The sequence below is a fragment of the Alligator sinensis genome, unplaced genomic scaffold (assembly GCF_000455745.1).
Source record: "Alligator sinensis unplaced genomic scaffold, ASM45574v1 scaffold123_2, whole genome shotgun sequence".
NCBI classification, from domain to species: domain Eukaryota; kingdom Metazoa; phylum Chordata; order Crocodylia; family Alligatoridae; genus Alligator; species Alligator sinensis.
Genome location: NW_005841917.1, coordinates 738437 through 758278, shown reverse-complemented (window position 1 = coordinate 758278; position 19842 = coordinate 738437). Strand labels below are relative to the sequence as shown.

At 41.2% G+C, this 19842-nt stretch overlaps 1 protein-coding gene across 2 annotated transcripts in view; it reads left to right on the top strand.

Annotated features, from left to right (window-relative positions):
- Nucleotides 1-6: 6 nt before the first annotated feature.
- Nucleotides 7-19842, top strand: part of ANKMY2 (ankyrin repeat and MYND domain containing 2) — a 32195-nt gene continuing 12359 nt past the window's right edge. The window contains exons 1-5 of one of the 2 annotated variants that reach the window (XM_025198230.1): nt 10-85; nt 3092-3202; nt 4427-4491; nt 13875-14013; nt 16338-16436. In XM_025198230.1, the coding sequence (XP_025054015.1) occupies nt 13881-14013; nt 16338-16436 (232 nt within the window). In that variant the 5' untranslated portion in view covers nt 10-85; nt 3092-3202; nt 4427-4491; nt 13875-13880. Of the gene's footprint in view, nt 86-3091; nt 3203-4426; nt 4492-13874; nt 14014-16337; nt 16437-19842 lie in introns of both variants that reach the window. The other variant, XM_006018917.3, reaches the window with a different exon arrangement.

The following is a 19842-nucleotide window of genomic DNA, read 5'->3' as shown; positions in this document are numbered from 1 at the left end:
CGCCGCTGCGGGGCTGCCATGGCGCCGGCCAGGAGGGGCGAGCTGCGTGCTGAGGAGTGTCGGTTGCTGGCCCTCATCGCTGAGGGTGAGGGGCGACGGGCGGGGAAAGGAGCGGGGCCTGGGCCTGGCTCCAGGAAGGCAACAACTGAGGCTTCCGCTGTGGGGCCCGTGTGCAGCGCGGGTGTAGCGCAGGTTTTCTCCTCTTCTCGCCCTGGCGCCGAGCAGCGAGCTTGCTCTGGCTTTACTCGCTTCCAAGACGAGGTGGTGTATTCCTCTCTTCCCCCTGGGGGAAGCAAAGGCTCGTCTTGGAAGTGAGGGTGAGCTGCCCGCAGCCAGGAGGGAGGGCAGGAGGGAGGAAGGGGGTGGGGCGGGGCCTTTTAAAAAAAAGACCCCAGGCTGCTCTGAGCTGCTGCTTGGCTGGTGGGTTACTCGGCACATATCTGTCAGGCTGTGGAGACGGTGCCTGGCAGGTCATTTGCAGCTGCGTGCAAAGAGCCTGGCCAATGCATGCTGAGCTGCCTCAGCACACATCTGGCCAAGCAGCTTTGGAGCAACCTGACACAGGCCAGCCAGGTCCCTTGCAAGTTGCTTGGAGGAATTGTGAATTGACCAGGCAGCAGTTGGGAGTAACTGGGCACCCAGCACACAGCAGTGAGGGGCTGGTCAGGCACAAAGGGAGCCTGCAGGGGCCAGTCCAACACACTGCTGCAGGGAGGGACCTGCCTGCAGTGACAAGGAACTCAGCTGTCAGCACGGGACCCAGTGCGCAGCAAGGCTGTGGGCAGCAGTAGGGAGGGATCCAGGTTCTCGACATTCCCCCCCCCCACTGACTATATCTTGAAGTTTGAAAGCAAATTTCTAGCAAAATGAAATGTATAAAGAATTTGTATACTTTCTGGCTTTCCTGTATATATATTTGATGCAATTCAAAGATGATATAAAATCCTCATATATTTTTTATATTCCTATGACTTGACTGTCCTTGGCTACATAGACAAGTGTTTTCTAGATTTTATCAGCAGCAAGTATGAGAGCCTTTTTTTTCCTTTCTCTTTTGTGCTTCGTCAGCTTGATTGAAGAGAATACTGACAGGCTCAAAATGATTCAAAGTTTCTAAAACCTTGGTCTTTCAGACTTTTAAAACTGTGCCTAATCTTGCATGTGTAGGTCCTCTGCAGCCCATTGGGACTAGTGGTGTGCTAAAACTTTAGGTAGCATACTACAGTTACTGTGGTGTTTGTGTTTGCAGGTTCAGGGCCCTAATTTATTTTTTTTTAAATTGAAGTCCTCTGTCAGATTTACTCTTCTCTTTTTTTTTTTTTTTGGTAATGCTTTACTACTTGCGCTTTACCATATTTGGACAAAAGTTAGATCAGCCAGTTAAAAATCTCAGTGTTCAGACATTAGCATAATACACTTTTGCTGGAATGAGTTATTCAAACTGTTTAAAGATTTTAATAAAAAAAATCTGTTAATGCTAGATTTTGTATAGCATATAACATTATTTTGAAAAATGATTGCGAATATAGGAAATTGGGATTTATTATGTAATATCTGTGTCAGTGTTAGAACTGGGGATCATAAAAAGTAAACTATTAGGATAGTAGGTTTAAAACGAACAAAAGGGATTTTTTCACACCATATGTAATTAACTGGCAGAACTCATGGCCCCAAGGGGGCTGGTAGCTTAACTAGGTTCAAAAGAGCGTTGGACAGATTCCTGGGGGGAAAGTCCATCAGTGGGTATCGAACATGGTAGAGATGGATGCAGCCTTAGAATCAGAACTTCTCAAAGCTCTGAGTGCTGGAAGCTGCAGTGGGAGAGGAGCAGGGAGTGGCCAGGCTCTGTTCACCCTTCCCATCACCATGCACTCTGCCTGGTGTTGTAAAGTAGGCCTATTCGTTATGCCAGGTGTGGTGGGAAACAGCATGTTTCTTGGGACAAAAAGAAGAGGAAGCAGGCATGGGAGTGTGGATCAAAGTTACTGACCACTCGAGGGGCGGACATGGAGCGGAGCTTGCTGGCCAGTACACTCTACCCCTTGAATAAGTTCAGGGAGCCTGTGGATGCTGCCTGGTGAAACTCTGTCCAGAGAAGTGCATGGAAGAGGGGCAGGAAAACAGCCCTATAGTTGTCTGGCTTCCCCCAGCCACAGCCAGGAGGAGGTTGACCAGGAGGTCCTGGGACTTAGTGGGGCCACAGGTTGGAAGTGCATAAAAGAAAAGGTGTGGGGAGAAGACAGTGAGAACCTCAGGAGAAGTTTTCTAAGGAGGTGGTGAAGGGGCTGTTGTCTGGTGCATTTAACATAGGTGTGTGCCAGGATCTCCATGTGCTGGCAGAAGGGACAGGTGTCAGAGATGTCTGTAAAGTACATGCTGGTGGAGACTGCTCAATGCAGGGGCCTCTAATTGAGGTCCCTGGTAGCTCATGAGATCAAGGTAGATGGAGTAGAGGTTGGTCCACCAGGGACCCTTGCCAAGGGTGTCCTGCCACTTGTTGTTTGGTAAGACGTGGTGGAGTGTGCAGAGCATGAGCGTATAGAACTGGCAGTAGCTCATTAGCTGTTCGGAAGCAGATTGGCTTAGTATCCCCAAGCCTGCTGAGGTGGTGGTGGGGATGCCATGGGTATTGGATTAGATGGACCCATGGTCTGACCTAGCATAGAGCCTTTCTTTTGTTCTTATGTTAGTTTGGGATCTGAATGAATAAACTAGAGCCCTTCTTTGCACTCATCATATTAGGTACATGAAATATTTACAGATTCACCCTTTTAAAAAAAATCATATTTACTGGGAAAAAATGCATGGATGATTATTAAAACAAATTATTCTTATTACTTGTCATGCTTTTGTGGGGAGAAGGAAAAGGAATCAAACAAAGTCACAAGTACTGTTATACTGAAATATTGCTAGAGAACATTTACATACATTTCTGTCTCTCTTTCTTGGTCAGATTTTAGTACCTTTAAAACTGGGGTTGTATAACTTTTTTTTTTGTTTCGCACACTGCTTCATAGGAGAGACCTGTTCATGGCCCATGTTCCTATTTTTTTGCTGTTCCGTTTTCCCTGTAACATAATTTACTGTTCAGATATGTCTGGATCCAGAGCTCATTCAAGAAGTCCTTGGGAGTCTTTCCATTGGTTTCAGTGGGCTTTGAAACAGATGCTCACATTGTAGTTCAACTAAAAGGATTTTTTAGGTAAGGTCATAAATTTATTCAAGTACTCACTTTTTCAACATGCATACAGTTAACAGAAAACTGGCTGCACTTTGGATTGTAAGCGTACAAGGCCAAACCAGTGTTCCAGGAGCAGAAGTGCTGATGGCAGGATTGTCTTGTTTAATTATTCTGTGCCATATACTTTATTTTCATTATGAATGGCAATATCATGTTGGATTTTTTTGTTGCAAAAATTCTGATAGAGCTACCACATCCATTAACTTCTGACCTGGCCCTATAATAAAGAAGGCAGGATTAACTTGCACCTTATAGACTAACTAAATCAGAGAAATATAGCATACGCTTTCATGAGCCCCAGCTAACTTCATCAGATGCTGTGAAAGGACATGCACAAAGCTGTATATAAAGTCAGAATACCCCAGCTAATTTGACTTTGAAACAAGTTCCAACAGAATCCAAGGCCAACATAGTTTATTATTGTTTAATGCTATCATTGATTCACAACTGACACTGAAGTCAGACCTCACAGCAGCTGCTATGACTGTCAGATGCAGAACAGGTGTTTTTTAAATGTTAAGGGTTTACATTTTTAAAGTAAGATTTTGCTTCAAAATCACACTAATATAGCTTGCATATGTATGCAGTTTGGGACTTTATGAGTACTGTTTGGGCACTATACTGTCTTCATCAACAGTAAGTTTAGCTGTAAAATTGATGTATAATATAAACATATATGAAAAATTATGACCAAAAGAAAAGATGTCAACAATCCTTTTTAATAATAGTTTCATAAAATCATCCTAACACATCAATACAAATATGAGAAAAATGCTAAAGAGTATGTTAGAAACATTAAAGTAAAGAGCAAAAACCATGATTTCTTCCTGCAGTCTGGAACCACATCAGGCATCAGAGAAGGTCACAGAAATTGCTGTAAGAGTATGAATGCCTTCAGGAGATGAAGTGAAACAAAGCAACCTGTTTCTCTACCCTTGTGAACGGGGCTTAAGGAATAAGTAATAGGAAAACTGCCAGCAAAACCCTTTTTCTGTGGATGTGGGTTTTAGTGTATTCTTGTTGGGGGAAGAGGGGGGGATAGGTGTTGTAAATTTATAGTTAAACAGAAAAGAAAAAAAAGTAAGCTCTTAATTTTCTTGATTAAAATGCTTGATTCTTAATTTCTAACTCTTCTCTCCTTCCTCTTTACTTTTAATGGAACACCATTTTCCCCTTTTTTTAAAGGAAATACAGAAGAAGCTGGAAGGCTGTTGGGTAGCAAGAATGTCCGTGTCAATTGCTTGGATGAGGTACAATAAATCTTTTAAAGTATCTTCCTGGATCTATCAAAAAGGAGTGGTTGGTTTGCAAGCTATTCAGAAGCCTCAGGTTTCCTAGGCATTAATAGCTTTATTATTTAGAACCTGGGGAAACAGCAGGCTTCTGAATAGCTTTTCAACCTGTAAGCTTTTGAATGATATTTCAGTCTTTCAGAGTGTTTCATGTTTGCTGTCATCAAGCTTACATAATAGTATGTGTTTGCTCATACTTTCTGCCTGAGTTTTGTCAGCCAGGAAGATAGCACAGGGAGGCTCAAAAATGGCTTTTAATTCGCAGTTTGTAGTAGTGTTCAGTCACCCACATTTTAATTTTTAAAGTTATGCTATTGCAGTTACCCACAGCTCTTTAAGCAGATGCAGTATTATTGGACAAACTTGCACTATCAAAACAACCTAACTTTGCTGCACAGCAAGCATGATTAGTGACATTGATTAGCTCAGAATTGCAGGAAAGGTGGAAAGCGGTGTTAGCTGAGGTTCAGAAGATTCTGGGGCAGGACTTTTATGTAAGTATAACTGATGAAAAAATATACTTTTTTTCATCTTATGGAATACAATTTTGATATAAATAGATCAAATGAAACCAAACCTTTAATTATCACTCTTTTTATTATATTCATCTCATTTATTAATATTATGCAGTTCCACCAAGCCAATAAGTTTTGTCCAATCAGAGTATCACACTGTTCCTGTCACCTGTGGAAATCAGTGTTTTAAAGAACCATCAAACTACTCTTTAACTACAGTTGCAAAACTACAATTTCAACAATAGATGTACAGAAAGAGAATATTATGAGAACCGGAATCTTCTCAACACAGCTGTGCATAATGGTATTTGCAGCTTAGTTTTCTCAAGAAAAAATACAAACATGTAATGCCCTTTAAGAAAGTTGTTTGTGTCCCTATGATTCTTCAGAATTTATGGTTAGGTTCCCTAAATGTTTACCTAAGTGGTTTAGACCCAAAGTGTTCATTTGTAGATATTTTTGGAATATCTGTGTACCATTTATTATATTGGATATTTCACGATTGAATTAAGGCTGAGATTTTTGGCAACCTTTTTAACAAACTGTTAGAATAATCTTTGTTATTAGGACTAAGATACAGCATAGGTGCAACTTCTCTTTAAATGCACCTACATTGGAAAACTACAGCGAACCATGACACACATTTCTGGAGAATCTGTAGCATGGTATTTTTTTGTAATAGTGTTAGCAATATTTATGTACACTTTGCCTAGTTTCACAGTCCATTAAAGATTAACCCCACTAAACACATCTGGAACTGCATATGATGATATAAGGGTGGAGGAGTTACATGAAGGGATTATTATGTTCTTTTTAGGAAGTGTGATGTGTAGTGCTTCTTTTTATGATTTAAAAAAATTATAGGAATAGTTTAGGAATGCATTCTATTATCTTTGGTTATTTATAGTATGAAAAGAAACTGAAATTTGTCAGATGTCTCTCTAAAATAATATTTTGAGTTTATAAATTAATAAAGGTAGTATAAAACATCAGATATTTGAATTAATCCATTATACAAATCTGAAATAATAAGAGATTATTTTTAACAAACTAAATCAATCCTCCTCCACTATTTTCTCCTATCACTAGTAATTTTATTATTTATGTTAGTATCTAAATATGGATCATATTCAGAAACTTGGGGGTGGGGGCAGGATCAGCTGCTCTAGATGCTGAAATGGGAGCATAACTAGGCCGGAGGCCATTCTTTTTTTGGGTAGTGTTATTAGTGTTTTTTAGTAGTTTGCTGGTACATTTTATGTCTACATTTGCCAGTTAGTGCTACCATACAATGTGATATAATTTTATTAAGATATCTTAATCTGGTACGGATCAGGTAAAACTGACTTTTTAGAAAAAATGTTCTCCTGCCTCCCGGTGGTGGTACAGAAAGGAGACAAAGTTGTTCGAGTGTTATATTTGTGCTCTTTAATCATTTTAAACTTGTTTTGAATTTTTTTAAGTTTATAATTGCATTAAACTCTGAATATTCTGAATATATTCCCAAAATAATGATCCATGTAATATATTTTACATTAAAGTACTGATACTTAACCAACCTCAACACAAGTCTTACAATTTCTCTTTTTTTTTTTTTGTCAATTAAATGCAGATAAAGACAACTGCTAAAATATTACGTTCAAGGGAGATTATAACTGTGTAATGCTCCACTAATTTAAAGATGGCTAAATTAGATTTATGAAGTAAAGCTCATAGGCTCATCTGTGAAAGGTGCTTTGTAAATTCCCTTTGAGGATTAAAATAGAGAGAGTGGTTGTTTTCTGAGAAGTGTGCACGTACATGTTATTGTGTATATTGGTCTTTGATAGATTTTCAGTGTGCATTCTGGTATACACTTGCTTGGTTTCTCCTACATATTTTCCATCTGGGCATTTGGGGCACTGGATGAGATGTATTACATTTCTGGAGGTGCAGATGTAAAATCCAGGAATGCTGATGGTTCTGTTATGGGGTGTAGTTATTGTGGGAGTGGTGGAGATGTGTTGGTAGGATTTACATTTCTTGTCCTGGCATGCTGTGGATCCATTAAGTGTGCTTTGGGCCATAGGAAATTTGCTTCTGGTGATGAGGTTAGTGAAATTTGGTGCTTGTTTAAAGGTATTTATGGAAGATCTCTTTAAGAATTGGGTCTTCTTCTAGTATGAGTTGCAGTTGTTCGAGGATTTTCCATTACAGGTTCCAGGGGAGGATGGTATGTCATAACTAATGGTGTGTGATTCATGGGGATTTTTTTTTTTTTTTTTGTACAAAAATACCCAATTATCTGTGGGTGTATGTTTCTCACAAAACAGCCGCTCTCTCTCCAGTCTCTCAGTTCTAATCCTCAAAGGGAATTTACCAAGCACCTTTCGTAGATGAGCCTATGAACTTCACTTCATAAATCTACTGGATACAAAAAATAATAAACTCAATCTAGACATTGGAGTTATCGCACGTTATAACTTGCCTGCCATCCAATAACCCCAGGTAACCACTCTACATTTTACCAGCTACCTTCTACCAACAGGTCAACATTCTCCCCTTCCCCTCCCACCTACCTGTCTCGCACCTATTGTCTCCTATCCTCTCTGATCTCCATTGCCATGAAGTTGCATTTTCACAGACCTGTATTTTGCATAGTGGCTTCTGTTCCACACAAAAGAGCGCGCACACACTAGCATACTCTCCCTATGCCTGAAGAAGGGTGTTTGTGCCTGAAAGCTTGCAAAGAACAACTTTCCCAACTACTCAGTTGGTCTAATAAAAGATCTCACATTTACCCAAAGAACCTTGTCTGCCTCTATCCTTAAACCAACACAGCTATAACCAGCACCCAGGACAGTAAGATCATTAGAGACCAATGGAAAGTCAGTGAAAAGTATTTTATGAAAACAGGTACAAAATTGTAGATAGAGATTTCTCATTCAGAAGCTTATTAGGGGGAGAATTGTTCAGCAGTTATTCATAGCTCTCTTCCTTGTGGGAATATAGAACCTATTCTACAATTGCTGTGGTTTCAAGTTGGAGGTTAGCATACTCTCTCCATATGCTAGACTAGTAAGGAACCATTCTAAACTGTTCTAGAGAAAGCATGTCACTTTCCAGCTCTGAACATTTTCTTCAGTAATGCTGATAGTATGTTATAGTTCTCATTTGTACATCTCAATCTTGTCCAGATACTTCTGTTCAGAATGCACAGGACAGTGCAAATATTTCATCTTTGTTAATAGATTAAACTGAACATAGTTATAAGGCACTCTGCAATCCTGTTACAAATATAATATCACTTTGGTGTTGATGCATTGCTGTTTCCACTAGACTAGCACTTTAACATATCTGAGATTGCAGTCCATTTATATTTTGGCCTCTTGGATTCAGTCCACTGTAATACATAAATTATGTAACTGAATTCCTCAAAATCACTACAATCACTAATAGCCTTTTTTATTATTGTGTGTTTGTTTACAGTAATCTTTGCCAAGTGCCCAGTTTGCCTAAAATTAACTTGCATGTAGTCTACTAGTGCTAGTCCAATATAAACTTTCTGTCATGCTGGGGAGAAACTTTCATATTCTTGACTGTTATTGTGGAGATCATTCTGGCTATAACACCTTGCAGTTTGAAAAACAAGGTGCTTCATCCAGAAATCTCAAATAATATGTTAGGCATCCCACTCTTTCTTTGTAGATCATAACTATTCTTTCATTACAGGTCATTGTAGACATCTTACACAGTATAAGTATGAAAACAAGTTGATTTCCTATATCAACACTAAAAATAAGAAGTAACAAAAATACAGCTATAAGTAACACCTTGTACCTAACTGAAATTTAATTAGTACATATGTTGTTAGTGCACTGTGTCTAATTACACGTATTTAGAAAACTCTTTCCATTTTTTTTCTTCCCAGTGAGTTCTAAATTGTAACATTTGCTTAAATAAATTAAATGGGAGTAGAGAACAGTTAGCATTGAAGATAACAAAACTTTCTTAAGGTTGACAATATTTTATCCAAGAAATTAAACCAGACAAATAGCACTGCTGTTAAAGGTCAGTTACAAGCATTTTTAGAATCCAGTTGCAAAATTCATCTAGCTGAAGATGGCTTCAGATGAGCAGATAGTCTATATAAATTAATATCTAATATAAATTAATTTATGTTCAGTTGGGAAGACCAATTGGATGGCAAATGTATTCAATCTCTTCATAAATGAGCTCCCTGCTACTGCTTGTGGCATTGACCATGTTTCGTTCCTTCTCTTCCATTGCTGTTTTCCTCAGTCCCTAAGTATTGCCTCAACTAATGACCAAGCCCTTCAGACCAAACAAGGGTTTAAGATTTTGGTTGCTTGCAGACCTGGGAGGGAAAAAGTGGCACTTTTAAATTTGGCATATTCCCACATAGAGCCTATCATATGCCCAGAAGAGGCATTGTGTTAGCTGGACCTAGCTTTCCCAACATCTTTGTAGATCAGGCGCTTTAATGGGGCTTTTTTGACACTTCTATCTAATAGCTGATTGAATCAGCTATTAGATAAAAACACCAAGAAGTCCCACTGAAGCTCCCAATCTATACAGACGCTACAGAACCAGGTGGAGGTAATGCACTGCTGCTTCTGGTAAAGTGCTTTTTTTACCCCCACGCAACTCTTAGCACTCTCCCTGAATAAGCAGCTATGGTGCAGTTGTAGGATGCAGAGGCAGTTTTATTCCCTGTGCTGAATATAAGTCACTGTTGTCCTATGGGGATGTGGGCTTAAGCCAGGGCTGTCCAAATACCAGGCAGCTGGTAGCCACATGCTATGCAAGCTGCAGTTTCAAGGGCCATATCAGGTGCAGGTGCAGACTGAGGGATGCTTACCATGGGGTTCCTGCCCCACAGGTAGCCTAGCATATACCCTCTCCACCACATGCACAGCATGGGCAGCCTGGCTCCCCCTTCCCAGCCATGCATATTGCACAGGCAGCCTAGCTCCTACCCCATTCTTAGCCATGCATGCTATATAGGCAACCCAGCTTCCCTCTCCCCTCCCAAGCATGTGTCCACCATCACTGTGGACAGCCCAGGTCCTGCATTTCTTATATGCAGCACAATCACCCCAGCCCCCTTCCCCTGCCATGTGCACAGTGTGGGCACCTGTACCCCTTCCCACATCACCACACTACTAGAAGTAGAAGAAGGTGAAGTAGAAGTAGAAGCTAGAGGAGGGTGGGGGAGCTTGAAGAACCTGGATGCTGTGATAGGAGCAGTGGTGGGAGGAAGAGAGCAGTGGTGCCCATTCTGGGAAAAATCTTCAGGCTACATGCTAACCCTTTGTTGGACAGCCCTCACTTAAACTATTACCAGTGGTGATAGCTTCCAAAGTTACATACCTTTTGCCATAGTAAAAGTCACACAGAAGAGGCTTTATAATATCTGTAGAGGAATGAGTACTTCACATTTTAGTTGAACTATGCTCACTAAGAGATCCAAGTTGAAGAGAATAAATGAGTCACAAAGATGGTTTGTGTGCTTTCCTAAAGCCTGGGAGCCTGCAGGCCAAGGTTGATTTAATCTCTGATGTACATTGGAATAACCACACAGCTTTCTCCAAGATTGCAGAGAGGGCCAGTTGTGCCTTGGCTCTTTGAGAAGCAGTCTGCTCTAGTCATGGTTTCAACACCAATGATTATGGAGGGGAAAGGTTGGGGAGAAAGGAGCTAAGAGTTGTTTCAGCTAACTATGCCATTTGGGAAACACTTATGCTAAGCACTCTCAGCTGGTAGAGGGTCCAATTCTGTAAAGTTTTGGGTTGATCTCAGAGGCACCACTTGGTATTCCTACTGCAGAATTAAGCCTATAGGGAATGCCTACAATACTGTGTAAGCACTCAGTATTAATATCTTAATATGCTGCTCTTGTGAGCTAAGTGAGAGTTAAGATTAAGAAGTGTTCATTTTTAACATCAGGGAATAGTAGGAATCAAGAGATTTGGAAAATAGCCTTTGCTGAGAATAATACAGTTTAGTAGTTTCTAGAGTACTGATTCTATCATACTGAGTTCCATATCAAAAAAACAAAGGAGTTTCTTTAGTTCATTTGCTTAATAAGCTATCTGCTAATTTAGTCTGTTTCAAGTCAGCAATCCAAATGTCATCTTCCTCTCATGTATATAACACACTGCATCTGGACAAGTCCCTTGACTTTCAGCTTCCATGTACAGTGATGCAAAACTCCTATGGTTTCCTCAGAAGATGCTAGTGGGTAGCCTATTCCTTTTATCTCTGTTGTGACTTTGAAAGGCTAGGATTAGAATAGGAAATGCGGTGGTCCAAACACAGATTTCTTGAGCAGGAAGAAAGTGCACACATTTAATTATTTATTAATATATATTTCTGTGCAGATTAACCACTTAGCTCTTTTAAGATTTACTTTTCAGCTTTGTAAAAGTGTCCACATTGGTGGGGGGTGTGGCGGTGGGGGGGAGGGAAGGATTGAAGATCATCTGTTTAAAGTGTATGGTGGGTGTATCTATCTTTTTTAAGAGAGAACATTTTGGACAAAAATAAACAGATTAAGAACAACCAGCTTTTTCAATATTATCATACCTCAGATAATTTCATAGAAGTCTTTCTGTGACCCAAAGATATTATTCTGGATCTAGTTACTAGAGGTACACCGATACAATATGGACCGATGTATCGGCACCAATAAAAGGAAAATTGACATTATTGGCAGTCAGCCTTTTTTTGACTGATCTAGCCAATAATGTCTGATAAATGCCACGTGCATGTGTGCAGCCAGCCCAGCAGCTTGGAGAGCAGCGTTCAACTGATATGTCTATTGCGGGAGAAGGGGTAGAGGGGAGGGAAGGGGCATAGGGGCATGGAGGGGACAGATTGAGGCCCCCACAGTGAGGGAGGGAGTGGGGCTGGGACAGGAGTAGGTAGGGGCGCTGCCCAGCTAGGGCAGGGCAGCATGGGGGGTAGCCACGAGCAGCTTGTCTGTGGGGGGTGAGTGGGGGAGGTGGCTCCCGCTGCTGCGTGCACCCCTGGAGGAGGCATGGCAGGGGTGCCCCCTAGATCTGTGTGCAAGGCAAGGTTGGGCTGCTGTTGGAGGCAGCACCGGGTTCTTCCCAGTGGGGGTTTGGGCTGGGGCTGTGCGTGGGGCGGGTGGCAGCAGTACTGGGAGTGGCTTTTTGTGGGGGGGGGGCTACACCCGCCCCAGAATTCACCCTAGCCTCCACTCCCAGCAGCACGCTCCCCATGCCTCCCCTGGGGTGCGCACAGTGGTGGGAGCCACCCCCCGCGCAAGCCACCTGCGGCTCTGTACCATGTCCCACCCCAGCTGTGCAGCGCCTTCCCCAGCCCCGCTCCCTCCCTCACTGTGGGGGCCTTGATCTGCCCCTCCACCCCTTTCCCCCACAGACTTACCAGCCAGAAGCTGCTCTCCAAGCTGCTGGGCTGCATATCGGCAGTTGGATCGGTATTGGCCGATATGGCTCATTAATTAGCCATCAGTCTCAGCCCAAAACATCTTTATTGGTGCACCCCTATTAGTTACACATGCTGAAAATATTCCTATCCTCTATGATATTTGTATTGAGACCCTGTCTTTGTTCTACTACAAAAAAAAAAGACAAGACTGTACAGTAATTTTAATTGGGTATCTTCCCTAAGGGACGAATATAAAATTATATACGCCCCTGTAGTTCTTATTAATATTTTAATAAATGTAGACACCAGAAAAACCATAACAAATTAGATAGCTGTGTATAAACCATTCCTTTCCAATTTTTTTTTAATATATTAATCTTTAGGCCCTGGCTATACTGTAAAAAGAGACTAGGGCATGGACATATATACACTTCAACCTTTTCAAAAGGAGAGAGGGGATAGCTGACTTTCATATACTTGTTAGGTCTGTCTGTTCCATATGCCAAGATAACATTTTTTAAACATCATTTACAGTATAGTCAGAGAATAATTCAGCTACTATTAGTTTCAACCACATCTGCCTCTGTCTTTTCAGTGCACAAATTTGTTGCTGCTGCTCGTATTGTTCCCGCTATCTTGTCCTTTGTCTAGCATGGGTTTTCAACCTTTTTTAATAAGTGTACCCCCAGCAGTCTCCTCTTTAATAAGTGTACCCCTGGGGGTACAGAGCCGGGGGGAGGGAGTGGCGAGCAGCCGGATGCAGGGCGCAGAAGTGGGGGGTGTCAAGCGGCCAGATGCGGAGCGAGGGTGTGGTGAGCAGCGGCAATGCAGTGTCTGTATGACCCTGCTCTTGCCCCTCCCCAGCCCTACTCCTGTGAGGCGGTGGCACTCCATCCCTACCTACACCCACATACCCCCTGGCACCTTTCAAAGTACCCCCAGGGGTACACGTACCCCCAGTTGACAACCCCTGCTCTAGCACATCCTTCTTCCAGCAATATTCCTGCCCAGAGCAGGGGACTGGATTATCTTTCAAGGTCCCTTCCAGCCCTTAATTTCTTTGATTCTATATGATTTAGGGAACATAACCTTCACATTGGAACATAACCTGTCTTCAGGTTTATATATGGGAGACCTTCAGGAAACAAACACAGTTATTTTGGTTTTGAACACTGAATTGTTTTTGAATGCCATTGTACAGAATATTAAAAAAAGTGGTGCAGCAAATAAATATACTTGAATTTACCAAAATGTTTCTATTCATCTAGTCTTGCATTTATGATTTGGTTTGCTTTTGTTAATCTAAAAGGGCCTTCTACCTAGGTATTTAATTGCCTGGTGAAAATCGTGAGTGGTACAAAGAACAATAGAGGTAATTTATGTGTCTATGTATATCTCTTCCTTTATTAGCATGGCATGACTCCTCTAATGCATGCAGCATACAAAGGAAAAGTTGACATGTGTAGTTTGCTCTTGCGGCATGGAGCTGACGTTAACTGCAATGAACACGAGCATGGATATACTGCCCTGATGTTTGCTGGATTGTCGGGTAAGTGCATATAAAGTTCACAGCTGATAGTTAGCTAGCAGGCCTGTATACAAGTAACATTAATGTATTTGGAGCTGTAGAACTGGTAGGGCAACAGAGTATATAAGAAAGGTGCTTCTGACAGTAAAAGTTGATTTTGTTTAGCTGCTTGGGCATGTACAGAAGATTACTGCAGTATTGAGTCTGAGAGCCTTAAAATCCCATTCCTGTGCAGTAGTGTGAACAGTGTTTGAGTTCCTAGAAAAGGCACCCTCTTATTGAAGACTGAATGGATTTTTTTTCATATTCTACATCTGTATTTTTTAAAAAAACCTCCTGGTCTAATATTTGAGATTTGTCAGGTTTAGCCTTTTCTGCTTGTATAATGTCCCCAAGCAAATTGTGGCCCCCTTGAACTTAAACAAACTTTTGCAAAAAAGGTTTTCTGCATCTCTGTTCTTTTTTCCCTAAGAATTGATTGTTACCGGTTCCCTGCACATACCTAATTTTGAACTTTGAGCTATGTTGGTGGTTTGTAACCAGTCACATGGTACTGTTTTCTGTTCCCTGCTAAAATGAACAATAATTCCTTTGCAATCAGGAAATGGGCTATGATTATCTGGGATAGAGGGAGGAGATGTAGATTAGGGAAGTTCAGACCATTTAAAAACACTTCTTTTCTATATCACACAGGTCTTTCTGAAAGTATAATCCCTAGAGAAATTAGCATAAGATTTGACAGTACAATATAGAGTTTAAAATTTACATTTTATTCATTCGATTTATACAAAATACACATGTAGTCCTAGATCAAGGGTGGGCAAAGTCCAGGCTGGATTGGGCCCACAGTGTGCCTATTTTCAAGTAGCCCCTGTCCGTAAGGCTGCGGCTGGTTTCCACGGAGACCCCAGCTGTGGCAGCACCATGAGAACACAGGGCCAGGGTTTCCGTGGAAACTAGCCCCAGTAGCACTGGCAGGGTGTGCAGCTGGTTGAGTTGCTGCTCCGGGGCTGGGATCTTGTGGCGGTGACAGTATGGTCTGGAGCTAGGGTGGAACTGTGATCTGCTGCCTGCATGCCCCAGGCAGGGGTTGCAGACAGTGGATTGCAGCTTTGCCCCGGCTCCGGACCATACTGTCACCACTGCAAGATCCCAGCCCTGGCCCCAGAGAAGCTCCCCACCCAGCTGTACTCCCTGCTAGCGTTACTGGGGCTGGTCTCCATGAAAATCCCAGCTCTGCACTGTCATGGTGCTACCACTGCTGGGATCTCCGTGGGAATCGGCCACAGCCATGTGCGCAGGGGCTTCTGGGAAATGGAGTCTAGCCACTGGCTGGATCTACCGTTTCGTCTACCCCTATCCTAGATGTTTAATGTGGTCGGATCCTTACCAATCTCATCCTAAAGCTCTGGTGTAAAGGTTTGGAGATTTTCTTCCTCCTGTTATGTCAAGCAATATCCCACCGACAGAACAGATAGGGGATACATTCTCAGGTGGCACAAATTAACATAACTATATTAAAATCAATAGACATGTGCCAACTGAGAATCTTTCCTCATTGCCTCTATCTTGAATGCCCATGTTGTTTTTTTAAAACGTTATCTGTGAGTACAAAAAGAATATGGGCATAACTGAAACAGTATTGTTGTTTTAATGTGAAGGAAGTGGACAGAAACAGCTATTCTGTTTTCCTCTTTTGTATTCACCTCTCTCTAAGCAGTACACTCCCAGAAAAAGGAAGTAAAAGAAGAGTATATTTTGAAAAAGAATTAACAAGATTGGTTACAAGTGTTTTTATTAGTCTCTGAAGGGCACCAATTAAGAGATCTCATCTTGCCATCAAATATAACTTTATCTTTTTTGGTATTTTGCCTAGTCTGAATGTCCTATTCCCACTGGGAAGAAAGGAACAATCTGTTCTCTTTTCTACACTTCTGCTGTATAATAGTACTGAATTTGTTTTTCTCATAGAACAGATGCTGTAGAAGTTCTGTCAAACTAGATTAACAGAATTTATTTCTGTACTGCTATCCATTGGGGCCAGATCCTGGCATAGTTAAAACATGCTACTCCCATGGGCCCCAGTGGGAGGTGAATGTGCGTAACTGAAGGCAACATTTGGCCCTGAGAGAATGAATTTTATATTCTCTTGGGTTTTGCTAATAAGCAAAATGTGTGGTGCTGGCTTCTTAATCTGCTGTTAAACCAAGGACCCCACTGTTATTAGGGCTTAGAGTATGATTTGTAGTTATCTACTTGTTTGTCCCAAAAAATGTGCATCTGTAAGTTAAATAAAAGGTCTGTTTCTTGGGGTGTCTCGCAACCCCTTTCTTCCCCAAATTCAGGCAACAAAGAAATCACCTGGATGATGTTAGAGGCTGGAGCAGAGACTGATCTTGTCAACTCTGTGGGAAGAACAGCAGCACAGATGGCTGCCTTTGTGGGTAAATTGAAACGTGTTTCTAATCTTCTGGGTGCCAATGGGATTATGAGGTGATACAGTCTGATGGCTAGAGGGACCCCTCTTTGTTTTTTGTGGACCTTTACTTCATATTTTTTACCTTAAAGTTAATATTCTGCTTTAATTGATTTTTTGATCTCTCCTTGTAGCTAGCCACCAGAGAGACAGATTTTATTGTGTTGCTACCGATATTATAACATTTATGAAGGCCCATCCTACTGAGAAATGCAAATATATTGCTCCTGTGCTTGAAGTATGAAAGTTATATTGGCTTGTCAGTTGTCACCCACTGAAACAAATTGGGTACTATTTAGATGTTAGAAGTAAAGCTATGTACTTCATATTCAAAGGAGTGTATGCAAATGCAGTCCTCATTCTGAAAGAATAAACCCAGGTCTGGGAATCCAAAAGTTACAGGGCTTTGCCACTAATATGCTGTATGGCTTTCGGAAACCCACTTAAGCCCTCTGCTTCCATTTCCCCATTTGTAACAGGGCAGTTAGACTCAGAGCAGCTCTCTTAGATGGGTTGATCAGGATTAAATACTAAACATTTAGCTATATACCAGAACAGGCTACTGAAGATCGTGCTGTTTGTAGCTCTTTGACATTGGGCAAAACTGGCCAACCTGTTTCTCTTCTTCGGTAAAAGAAGGAGCCTTACCCTTTGCAAAAAGCTTTTGAATTTTTGTGTGAAAGGTACCATGTAAGTGTTAAAAGGCAGAAACAACACCCTTCTTTCCCAATTTGGTACCTATTACCTATCATCCATAAAATAAATTCTCTTTTCCGTAGGAGTATTCTTTCTTTCTGAATTGAAAGAGTTCTTTTCTGAACTGTCCAGAAAACTTTCGGTTCCCAAGAACCCAAACTGGGTCCCTTTTCTTGTCCTCAACCAATCCTTCCTGAACGCTTCAATTGTATTGTGGATCTGACAAACCCTCACCCACTCCCATACACTCCTCAAACCCTCTTAAATCCTATAGAAAATGGTCTGACCTACTTTTTGTGATTAGATTTAAAAGTGGCAGGAAGGTGCATTTGTCTGCATGACCACAGATCAGTCTGTTCCTTTTAAGAAGTAATCATTTATGTTGGTTATCTGGAGTTCAGGCAGTTAATATTCAGTTATCCCCTCTAGTTGGTGAGAAAGTGTACTCCTGCAAGTATAATTTGGAATTGGATGCTTTCAAATCTGGTATTGGACTGCAGGGTGCTGGATGGTATTCAGAAGAGTTAAATTGGTTCCCAGTGTCATTTGAAGACGTCAGGCCACCAAAATCCAGTGGATAACTTCAAGCTTATAAAAATCAGGGCTTTCTGACTCTGGAATCCATTCCTGTCCTGAGCTATTCTCTGCTCAGTAAACATTATTTTTTCAGTGTGGGAAAGTGAACCCTTTTTCAGTCTAATTTTTCATGCCATTTGCTCTTTAAGCTTAGCAAAGTCTCTCCTAAATCAGAGGGGAGATGTAAATACTAAATTTTGATTAGTTCTGCCTTCCTGTCTACTGTGGTCAGTGTTAGGATATGTTCAGAGAATATGGGTTTGAATTTTGTAAGTAAGCATCATTTTGTTGGCACATTGCATGAAAGAATGCAGTGATATTATTTCTTTTCAGCCTATCTAATTATACCTTTTTATTTACCTTTCTTATGCATTTTCCACTCTTCATTTTCCCCCACTTAAAGGTAATGCATCTTGAAACTTACAGAAAACCCTATTGCAAGCATCATTGATCTTTGAAAGGACAAACTGGAGAGTGCACCTCTTAGATTTCTTGATACCAGTGTGGCAGATGCTGTTTACTTGTAAGCTAGATATTGTGGGAGGTAACTGAAAGAAATACAGGCTACCCTCAGAGCTTAAGCTTTAATAAATTATTAAAAATTCTCATAAAGAAATTGGTCTCTTGACTTTAAATAGACATCACATTTGTCCCAAGAGAAAGCCTTTTGGCCTGGCATCCTACATGTATACAAATCCACCATCCTGCATCGAGTCTTTTTAAAGTATGCAGATAAAATGTGCTAATGATTTTTCCCAGGATATGGCTGTATGCATCTGTAAGGTTATTAAGAATGTAAGTTGTAGCTGTATTGGCCTACAGGCAAAAGGAATCAGAACTTGCGGCAGAGGTGATATCTTTTATTAGATCAACTAGATAATTTGCAAAAAAAAAAAAGTCTTTATTTGCAAGCTTTTGGGGACATTCACCCTTCCTCAGGCATAGGAGAATGCAAAGATTGTAAAATTTCTCCTAGGTGGATGTGTTGTAAAATCTACTGGCTGGAATAGTTCATTTTGTGGAAACATGGTTCAGATAAAAGTTAGAACAGTCTTTTTATCTCGAAGCTAAAATGAATTTGGCCATTTTTAAATGAAAATTTCATAATTTTACAAGAAAGAAGCAAAATCTACCACCTGGAAACCTGAAAGCTGCCATCTTGCTCCTACCTGTTGGAGTTAAATGTGCATTCTCACAGAGCTCGGAGGCACCTCAACACAAAAGAAATTCCTGGCCCTGGAGAGCATTCCATTTCCCCACTCTCCAGTAAATTATGAAACATCGTAACCAGAAGAAAACATAATTCTACATCCTGCTTGTCACCAGACAACTTTGAGGTAAAAAGACTGTACTAACTTTTATCTGAGCCAAATTTGTACAAAATGAACTATTCCAGCCGTACAATACCTCCAGCTCTCCTGTGAAATATGAATTTTCATTTCCACCTAGGAGAAATTTTACAGCCTTTGCATTCTCCTATGCCTGAGGAAGGGTGTGTGCGCCCGAAAGCTTGCAAATAATCTATTTTGCAAATAACTAGTTGGGTTCTGATACCTTCTGTGAGGTTATCGCTGGCCACTTACTGGCACTGGGCAGCAACACAGCACAGAAGAGTTACATGTGTAAATGACTGTTCTACTTGTTTTGATCAGGGCAAACCCTGATATGTCACTTCGCAGCCCTTTTTTATGGGGTGGTGGGAGAAGCCTTCCGCCAACTTATATATAGTCATGTACTGCCAAAAGTTGCTAAATTGATTTAGAATACTTCTGAAAGTGTTTCAGTTACTAACTTAAAAACATAGACCACCTTCCCAGTAACACACTCCTGGCCACCATGGATGTTACCAGCCTATATACCAACATCCCACACCAGGATGGCATCCAAGCCTGCCTTACATATCTACAGGAACAAGATTACAACTCAGAATACAGACCCAAAGATATTACTGACCTTATACACTTCATCCTCACATACAACAATTTCACTTTTAATAATCAACACTTCCTCCAGATGATGGGAACAGCTATGGGCACTAAAATGGCCCCACAGTATGCCAACCTTTTTATGAGCCACCTGGAAGAAGACTTCCTCAAGAACTG